Source organism: Styela clava, chromosome 4, assembly GCF_964204865.1.
Source record: "Styela clava chromosome 4, kaStyClav1.hap1.2, whole genome shotgun sequence".
NCBI classification, from domain to species: domain Eukaryota; kingdom Metazoa; phylum Chordata; class Ascidiacea; order Stolidobranchia; family Styelidae; genus Styela; species Styela clava.
This window is the reverse complement of record NC_135253.1, coordinates 15,193,895-15,205,007: the sequence shown is the minus strand read 5'-3', so window position 1 is coordinate 15,205,007 and position 11,113 is coordinate 15,193,895. Positions and strand designations below refer to the sequence as shown.

The window sequence follows — 11,113 nt, the reverse complement described above, 5'->3', positions numbered from 1 at the left end:
TGCAGTATTTTAAGATCCAGGCTGATGAAAGGAAGCCCTAGCCATAAGGTAGAGCAGTAACAATATTTCTAAACTGTACAGTAATATAGATTTGTATATATTATTACAAAATGCATAGAGCACGAAAAGCAATGAAAGGTGTTTCACTTAATGAAATTGCTACATCAGTGTCTGCACTAATAAAGAAAACCGCACCAGGTCTTAAGTCAAGTCCAGAAGGTTTTGATTTATTTGCTGAACCTTCGCCTTCAAAGACCAACAATATGCTGGCACTATCAATTGCTTTTATTGTGTACTCAGAAACGCCTTTAGGTATAGAAATATATTGCACAGCAAAGTCATCCACAGGTGGATTGTATTCCTTCACATAAGGATCGTCTTTTTTCTGTATCGAAGGAAATATCTTGCTTTTAGGGGTAGCTGGTTGGTAGTTGAGCATTTCACAAAGTGTTGGAACATCGATTAATTTTGGTGTTAGGCCAGCTCTTACAACATTATCTGAACAAGCCATACACTCTATACAATTCCCATCAAGATAGGCGTGTGGTTCATTAGCACCAAGAAACATCGCTTCCCCTGGTTTGAGTATAATATGATTGAGGAAATAGACAACGAAGCACCCGACATCTCCTGGGAATTGACTATTCAAGCGAAGCAAAAGTTCCCCAGAATATTTTGAAAATGATTCTGATTCCTGATCCATAGCAGAAATACGAGATATCAACTTTGAAAGATTTTCTTTGCGTACTTCGGCATTACATTTCATAACATTTTCAAAACAAGATTTTAATGCTTTTGCTACATAGTCATCTCCAGGCTTGCATTTCATGATATTTTCTGCTTCACTTTCTCCAACAACAGCTCGAAACTCAGGAACCTCTTTCAAAAACATCTGGATCTCCTCCAGTGGACGAAAACCACACATTCCTTCAAATGGTGTTAGAGCTATTGCCATCTCTGGCTTGTGATTTGGGTCTTTGTAAATATCAGGCCTCTCAGCGAAGAGTTTTTCAGCATGAGATTTGTTTGGATGAGCTTGAATTGAGAGAGATTTGTTCACACTGAGAACCTTCAAAAGAAAGGGCAATTCTCCCTTGAAAACATTATTCACTTTCTTTCCCAAAACTCCAGGATTTTTTTTAATATATTCCAGAAGTGATAAACTGGTTTTAGGTGTTAAAATTTGACTTGGCGCCTTAGGATGTGCTCCCATCCATAATTCCGCATATGGCTCGTCTTCTGCCACTGCAAAGTCGGCGTGGGCTGAACTTGACAGCCTAGCAACTTCACTAGCTGACCCAATTTTACCCCATGCGTACTGCTGGACTTCACAGCGAAGCTCGAAAGTGGACCCCCTGTCGTACTCCCCCATATCGCGAGGAGGGTTGGTAGCATAAAAGTCATATTGGGGATGGCAAAATAGGGATGGCGAAATACGGTCGAAAGGTGGCAGATTAGGGATGGCGAAATAGGGACGAAAAGACAAATTGGGGATGGCAAAATGCGGTCGAAGCGTGGCAGATTAGGGATGGCGAAATACGGTCGAATGGTGGCAGATTAGGGATGGCAAAATGCGGTCGAAGCGTGGTGGCAGATTAGGGATGGCAAAATGCGGTCGATGGCTGTCAGTTTTTGCCAAATCGACTGTCATAATGCGCTGTTTAGTATACAGATAACAATAAACAATTGCCTCAAAATTACAAAGAAATATGGCCAAAGTGTTTAGATTTGGGGCTGATGAAATGGATTAGTACCTGTCAAATTCGGGCTTGGAAAACACAGTCGATGAGTGTCAAAATGGGATGGCGAAATGGGGTCGAAGCGTGGCAGATTAGGGATGGCGAAATGCGGTCAAAGCGTGGCAGATTAGGGATGGCAAAATGCGGTCGAAGCGTGGTGGCAGATTAGGGATGGCAAAATGCGGTCGAAGCGTGGTGGCAGATTAGGGATGGCGAAATACGGTCGAAACGTGGCAGATTAGGGATGGCAAAATGCGGTCGAAGCGTGGTGGCAGATTAGGGATGCCGAAATACGGTCGAAGCGTGGCAGGTTAGGGATGGCAAAATACGGACGAAGCGTGTCAAATTGGGGGTGGCGAAATAGGGTCGATTCCCGTCAGGTTAGAGATGATGAAATATGGTCGATGCGTGTCAGATTAAGGAGGGCGAAATAGGGCAGTGGGTTGACGGGTGTCATGTTAAGGATGGCGAAATGCGTGTCAGATTTGGAAACGAACATTGTCAAATTTAAGGAACTAATCTGATCAGTGTTTCACATTTTAAAATTCATTTAAAAGGTATTGTCCGATTTTACATCGTGTCTTTATTTTATGATTAATTTTAATGTTTTATATATTATTACATTTTTCTCATCATGTCTTGAACATTTTTTTTATATTTTTCTGATTAATAATTTTAATACAATCTTTTAATGTTTGATATATTATTACGTTTCTCTCATCAAGTTTTGGGTACTCCTGAAGTATGCGCACCAAGATGTCGCACAACCTGAACCCTAACCTGGTACACAACCTGAGTTCAGGTTATGCGCCAGCTTGTTGCGCATATTTCAAGAGGTCTGCATTGGCTGGCATAGCATTGTGGATCGTGCCATCAATTATGAGGTCATATGTTTTATCTCTTTCGTCATGGAAATTTCAATTTTTCCCTGGTATTATTGTCCCTACAATTTTTTACGCCACCCCGAAGCCTGCGATATTTCTATTCCAAATACTGTTATTAAACAATTCTTTTCAATCACAAATATTTTAAATTGCTCAAGTATATATGTAGAAGAATCCTGTTTTGCTTTAAAATATTTTTGGCATAATTCACGATCACACTGCATGAAGAGTTCATTCTCCGTGTTTCGTTAATTTCAATTCTCAAAATTTCTTTCGAAGTTAATTGGTTTTATAATTTGAATATAACCTTTTGATGTAAAGATGTGTTCGATATATTATGCTATAAAATGATTTTTATGATATTGGGTGAATTCCTATCTAGAGGAGAGTCTTTGAATAGGAATATACGTTGTAGTATTACTCACTTTTGTATAATATTATTCATGAAAACGCGACAAACTATTTGAACTGCGTAAAAATGAAAATGCGACTTTTGTATAACACTGGCAAAGAATCTACAAAAGGCAAGGTAATTAAACATAGGGATTTTGGTATAAACAGTTCAAAAACCAACTAATAGAAGATTTCAACACAAAATGTTGGAAACCACCAAATTCATCCATTTTATCGTTTTTCAGAAAGTAAATGTCGAAGACTAGTTTGACTTTTTAGGAATCTTCTTGCATGCTTTACTTCTTGAGGAACATAATTACCATTACCTGGTACAGAATCCAACCCATGTCTTACTGGATAGCGAAGGAGAAACTTATAAATTAATGTGTAACGCAAGTCTTGTTCTCTGTTGCAATTGAATTCCAAGGAAAGACGCATTTGCGACAAATTTTCCGTGCTGTTTGGAATAGGGTGGGTTAGACCTTGGTGCTATATATATCCGCATTGTTTAATATTTAATAGTGCTTATAGCTGGCGTAGTTTCGTGCACCGTTATTTCGCGTTCAAATGCGTTTGATGAGGGATTAATTTTGAGCTAGTAATACGTTCAATATTCATATCTAATGATTGTAATATTTGTTCTGGTGAGTATAACATAAAAAAAGCCTTTCTAGATTTTCAATTGAAATCAAATGAAATTATACTTTCAAAAACTTATAGGCGAAATGTTTTGAAAACATTCTGCGCTGAGCAGGGTCTCTATAATTGTACGGACATTTAGCGAAATAAAGCCAGTGAAATACTTCCCTGAATATTCGACATTTACACTGGAGTCAAATTACTACTAATCTGCAACTGAAAAGTTTCAACCTAATTGTTTTTGAACTTTACAAAACAATCTCAAACATTTGATGGTCAGAAAACGCTAATGTTTCATGTAGTAGTCAGGGAACACGCAATTTGATGGGTTAGTCTAGCAGGAATGGCGAACCTTTTTAAAGAATTGGGTCGAAAATTATTGTTGTATTGTAGAAAAGAAGACTGTGGTTCGTAGACAGGGTTGTCCAAAACGAATCAAATATTCGAATACATTTTCGGCTGATTTTCGAATAATATATAGTCTCTTTTCATCGTAAACACGGTTTTTCGTTTTTGCGGGAATCTTCAAACGATTTTACACATTCATTTCCATTACGTCAAGAAATTGAAGATTATTCAATGTCGTAATTGTTATAATACCCAATAAATTGTCGCAAGTCGGAAAACAAGTCGATTTATTAGAGGAAATAATCAATACTTTTTCCCGCTTTATGGCAAATAATTTTGATAATGATATTTGAAAGTTTCGACTTTTTATTGGGATGATTTTCTGTTGTGCAAATTATTTATATCCATGACCGATACTAGCATATAAAATTATTATGCGTTATTAATTTAGTTTTGTTTAACGTAACTTATGGTTGCGACGACAATTTGTGAGCATAAAATGTGTAGTGAACTGCCCGATATTATTCATTTTTGATTCCTATTTTCGGATTTACTGAATAATAAAAGTATTATTACTCTGAAATCTACTGGAATTTGTGGACTTAAAATGTGTGGCAAGGTGCCCGAATATAATTAATTTCTGATTCGTATTCACAAAATAATATTACTCAAAAATACACTACACGGACTTAAAATGTGTGGTAAAGTGCCCGAATATAATTAATTGCTGATTCGTATTTTCGTATTCACAAAATAATAAAAGTATTATTACTCCAAAATACAACGGCAATTTGTGGGCTTAAAATGTGTGGTAAAGTGCCCGAATATAATTAATTGCTGATTCGTATTTTCGTATTCACAAAATAATAAAAGTATTATTACTCCAAAATACAACGGCAATTTGTGGGCTTAAAATGTGTGGTGAAGTGCCTGAATGTAATTAATTGCTGATTCGTATTTTCGTAGTCACAAAATAATAAAAGTATTATTACTCCAAAATACAACGGCAATTTGTTGGCTTAAAATGTGTGGTAAAGCGCCTGAATATAATTAATTTTTGATTCGTATTTTAAGACTCTTGGAAAAATTGTCCCAAGTCGGAAAAATAATTTATACTTTATCCCGCTTTTTGGCAAATAATTTGAATAATGGTTGGTAGAAAGTATGAACTTTTTACCAGGATGATTTTGTGTTGCGCCAAATATTCAAATCCATGACCGATACCACTATTTCAAATGCCTTGCCATATTAATTTAAATCTGTTAACGTAACTAACTCATGATTACGTCGACTTGTGAAAAAATAAAAGCGTTACTATTCTAAAATATATATCGCAGTAATCTGTGAATATGAAATGCCTGGTAATATAGCCAGTTATTCCATTGTTTATTGCATGCAAATTCTTTCGCATATTATAGATAAGCGTTTTTTGAACTTCAAATGTATTCGAAACAGTGAACTATTCGGTATTGGCCACTCGTAGGTAAACCCGCTACCGCAATTTTTCCGTTAGACTCATAATCTTTGACGTTGAAGGACTAAGGTAATATCTTGTACTTGATTTTATGTAATTTGTGTAATACTAATTACCGAAATATGTACCAACGCTACGGACTGCGGTAAATATTCCCGTGGTTTCAAAAGAGCTTTGAAACGGGATTTCACTGTATGAGAATTGCATTTTTAGATTGTCTTTCTGCCACGTTGAAGTCACTACCACTCTAATCACAACCCTCTAACGACTACGTGATTGAAGAGGCGTTATAAACTCTCCATTTCATTTTCAGTTTTCCACGATAAAAACAGTGAATTAGGAGGCCTCTTTATTTCATTTTATTCAGTTTTCCACGATAAAAACAATCTCAAAACTTTCCAAGACTAGACTAACATTGAAAACATATTGAACGGTATATATGTAGGGATGAATTAAATGTCCCTGAACTAAATGACCAGAGAGTTTGACAAGCCCGTGAATCGATGCTCTAAGAACGACCAGAGATCGTAGGTTTTATGGTATTTTCAAATTTGAGGTAATGGCATTGGTTACTTAAGATATGTAAATGGTGAATGACTCAAAGTAAGGTATAAGGCATTAAAAAGTAACTATAATGGTCTAGTTGTTGTAACTAAGTAGGTTTAAAAAAATCATCATCATCAATCATTTCAAAATTGAGCAACATTAAAGTTGGCTCATGTAATATGATATGATTTTGAAAGCTTTATATTATAGAAACGAAAGCGCACTGACATGAGAGTGAGCGTATATTCCTTCAAATGGCCAGAATGAATCATATATACAGCACCTAATGAAAATGATGAATTGAATATTTCGAAATTTCGAATATTTTAAAAAAATAGTGTTCACAAGCAACAAGAAATATATGACATTGGAAGGCATAGAGAGTGAGGGTTAAATGCTAATTGGAGTGCTTAGTATCAGCAATAGTGTCAGCATCAGCATTTCCCTGATTACAGGGAATTAATAAAAATAGAAGAAAGAACACCAATGTTAAATTATAAATTACAATAGTTTTTCATTCTGCTTTAAGAAAATTACAAGCAGGACATTCAGGAGAAAACATGCAAATGTTAGTGAACCATGCATGTTTATTCATACATGCGCGCAAGAAAGAAGTTGTAAACGGAAATAAAGAGATGACATTTGAGATAACATGAAGCACATAATTTGAGATGACATGATGCTATAAAGATATCGGGTATAAATGCAAAATGGGAAATCCTACATCATTTACAGTAAGGTTCAAAATGTGAACACAAAAATTGGGATATCCAACCAATAAAAAATTATTACATTATTGAGAAATTAATTTACAATATTTTATAATAATGAAAGCATATAACACCAGTATATCATATTGATTCGAAATGTTGTCACACAATTACATTGTGTTTCCATGCATAGTTTGGCATATTAAAACATGAACTTAACCAAAGGACTTAGTAAATGCTAGGACATTATCTGGGGGAAGACATATTTTCACTGCAAGATTTCAAGATTACACACTGAAAACTTTTGCTACAGAAAGTAATCAGGAACTTCATTATAGAATATATATAACAGCATATGCACCCACCCACATAACTAACAAGTTTATCTTATAACAAGAACAAAATAACACAGTATGGAGTAGTAGCAGAGAAATTGTTATTTTAGGATTGCAGACAATGCATTAGTACAAAGTGGTTATGATTCATGAATGAAATCAGATCTTATTGATTGACTTCAAAACAAACAAGGACTAGACAAAGTATATAATATCGTGTACACAAATGCTACAGTCCCCATAAATAGTGTTTAATAATTGGCAAAAAATACTGAAAGCAAATTAAAACATAATTCTGTATCTTGGAAAAATGAATCTCAAACAAATACAATTTAGTATGTTGCACGTTATTTGAAGCAAAAAAATAAATATTTGGAATTTGTGTACACAAGTTGAAGTCAGTGACATTAACGACGCTTCTGTAGTATGTGCACTGAGATGGCGTACAACCTGATAACCCTAACATGGTACACATACTATGTTCAGGCTGTGTGCCATCTTGGTGCACATGCTGGGACGGGATGCACACACGGGAGCACCTATTAAACATATAAAGGTATTCAAACTCAGCGATTGTGTGATCTCAGTGATCTTAGGTAGGGTTAGGAACTGAATTTTATGAGAATGTCTTCAAGACACGAAAATGGAAATCACAAAAGTAAGTGAGATTGCATACTAGTAGCAAGTCGAAATGATAAAATATTCGTGGCAGTAAAGGATCAGACCGGGAGATTGCACTCTTTCAAATGTTTGTGTAAATAAAATGATAACTATAGCGCTGCCTATGTGCTATTAGGTGAAATCTATGAAAAAGTTGATCTGTCATAAAAATGTTTAGATTAGCTGGATGGATAACCTTGGATGCAACAATTGGAAAACAGTTTGCATAAAAAACAGTAGCAATAAATAAACTATAAAACAAGATTAACAATGAGAGTGATTTTTATGATTGATCCAAGTTACATTAACAAAAATAGGAAAATTATTTTAATAGAAGCAATTATGGCAAATAGACAACTCTTACTAACATGGATTAGCAAACATACACTAAAGTTTAATGTTTTACATGCCCTTTACAAATAACAAGTATCTAATTTCTCATTTAACATTTGCCTTATAAGCTAAAATGCTGGATAAATATTAAATATTACTAGATTAGAATGGTTCCTTTATGAAATTTGAACATAATCATATTCCAAGAACTTGTGAAATACTACACGAAGCTATTGTGTTAGAAAGTATCTTCAATACATTTTTGTACCAGGGTAAAGTTAACTATAACAAAATAGGAACCTCCGTCTGCTGAACGATTATTATTACTTTTTAATGAGTTGTCCGAAGCAATGATCAGCAATGATACCAAATCTGAACTGAAACGTAAGTTTCAGCACTTCAAATTCATAAACATTCTCAAGTTTCAGAATATTTGCAGATTGAACCAATACACAGTAGAGTATGTGAGCCGGTCATCAACTTCAAAACACAGTTTTGAAGTACAAAGATAGTTTTGGAGATAAAACTATATCAAGTCCCATGTCACAATTCATTTGTGGGCATGTAGTGGACCTATGGATCGTTTTGTTATTATGTTGTTGTTCTTTGACACATATTGAAAAACCGCTTTTCTTGTTGATTACTGGACGAATTGCTTTGAAATTTTCAATGGTTTAAGATTGATTTGCCTGAAGGCTATTACTTTCATGTATTTCCAATATTTCTGAGAGCTGCATGGAATTCATTTCTTTTGTTTTTGCTATGACCTCATCAAAAATTGCCACCATGTGGCGGTTCATCATGCGCAGCGAGTCACGAGGTCAGCGAACATTGGTGCTTCTAGTGTTTAGCGAACCGTCAAAGGTAAGCTGGACTACTGCTTCGCTCAGGCTGCATGTCCATATATTTGAGCATCGCTCTCTTGTTGAAAGTGCAAACTATAAAGTTCTTGATCCCCTTTCTGGCACAAATAGACTCACTTCAGTCATTGCAGCAATATCCCTAAAGACTAGATAACCTTAATCTTCATATCTGAAATTATATCAAAATACTTGACAGAGTTTCAAGTAGTCATTATAGACTTAATGTCATTTACGATCAAATTTTATAATGGAATTGGAAGTTCGGGGCTTTTACTACAGTTAATTGACATGACATGTGTCTCGCTCGGACTAACGATAGGATCTACATATCTATCCCAGGAGAGAGATAATGGACCAGATGGTGGAGGAAGCTGTAACCGACCAGCAGTTACATGAGTTATGTGAACCACCCAACTGCGACGAGGAGTCCAGTAATCCTCTCGCACATAACCATGGGGTGACGAGCGTATTCCTAACAATCTCCACATTTACCCTGCGAACCTACACAGACTGACATAGTGTAAGTAATAAGAGGTGCGATGCCAAGCTTATTCCGCTCGCAGGCTTAGCATGATGAGCCACACCACGGCTAATTTGAGACAATTCAGCAATTAAATATATCAAATGGTTAGAATGCATATTAACTTTTTGCTTAGGTCTGCGGAGTTCACTCAAACAGTCAAATGGCTTTAGCAGTTTCACTTTTTAGTTTATCGCTTGCTCCACACAATGCTGCAATGTTACCAGTACCAATTTGACATACCGTGTTCGTGCCTACATCTTGCCACACAATAATTCCACCGCAAAGGCATACCGGTACCGTAGTCCAATGATACGGTACCGTACCGGTAGTCTACCGTTACCATATTAATTAAAAGTCCAAGTCTTGGTACGGTACCGGTCTGTCCTTGTAATTACCACCAAAACAATTGCCAGAGTAGCCTAATTTGAACCAGAAGAATGTTAAATCTCTTATTTTCTGTCTACTGCCATTCTCTACGCTGCCCATGCCGCCAAGGACTGGATTAGCATTAACAGATTAATGATGTACCGGTAATGGGCCACATACCGGTACCGGTACCGTACTCACTACGGTACATACCGTACCTATTACTGTATTACCGTATCCTGGCATATGCAGGTACATTCAGGCTACATGCTAAACTTAAGAACCTTAAAATGTTCGTACGGTACCGATGTACGGTACGGTAACACTGACACCATGCCCTTCACTTTCTCAAACGTCGCCATCCCTAGTCTGCTCCACAATTCGACCGCATTTTGCCATCCCTAATCTGCCACTACGCTTCGACCGCATTTTGCCATCCCTAATCTGCCACCACGCTTCGACCGCATTTTGCCATCCCTAATCTGCCACCATTCGACCGCATTTCGCCATCCCTAATCTGCCACGCTTCGACCGCATTTTGCCATCCCCAATTTGACTTTTCGTCCCTATTTCGCCATCCCTAATCTGCCACCTTTCGACCGTATTTCGCCATCCCTATTCTGCCATCCCCAATATGACTTTTATGCTACCACCACTATAGCATATCGCCAATGTGAACAGCAACTAACCAACCGACTACGTGTAAGCAAAAATACGGTACGTTTCCGCAGTGTTCCCAAAGGAAATATTGATGAGATTTGATCCCCTGTCGCATAGCGTGACTTGTCACGGCCTAATTAATTTTTACGATAGGCACACTAATATTTTGCTGAGTGGGATTTTACAGCAAACTTTGTGGGACAACACTAAAAGGCTGAAGAAAGAAACGGACGAAGTGGCGGAAAAACGGAAGTTGAAGTGTTCCCAAAGGTGAAAAATTGAAAAACACTAAAAGGCTGAACACTAAAACGAAGAAGTGGAAGAAATTTCTTCCGAGGTGGCTGAAGTCACTAAAAAGCTGAACACTAAAAGGAAGAAGTGGATGAAATTTCCTCCGACGGATAGTGAAGAAAATTTAATATATTAGTTTAATATTTATGAGACAATGTCCTCGTGGATTCGTTTTATGTTAATTTTTTATATGGTATTCTCAGTTCGAGCCTGGCGAATATTGAAGGCCATGACATTCTCGTTATATTGTTTTTAATTTTGATGTAATGTGCAAGCAAATTGCTATATATATATACTCATTTCTAGCTGTTACTGCCGTATAATGAATTTGTTGCGCCACAATGGGTGG

The 11,113-nt window shown here is 36.5% G+C and overlaps 1 protein-coding gene across 1 annotated transcript; it reads right to left on the bottom strand.

Moving 5' to 3' along the window:
- Nucleotides 1-90: 90 nt before the first annotated feature.
- On the bottom strand, nucleotides 91-1,382 carry LOC120326244 (mannose-6-phosphate isomerase-like). The gene has a single exon (XM_039392501.2). The coding sequence runs from the start codon at nucleotides 1,370-1,372 to the stop codon at nucleotides 104-106; it is 1,269 nt and encodes a 422-aa protein (XP_039248435.2). The 5' UTR covers nucleotides 1,373-1,382; the 3' UTR covers nucleotides 91-103.
- Between the last annotated feature and the right edge of the window lie 9,731 nt (nucleotides 1,383-11,113).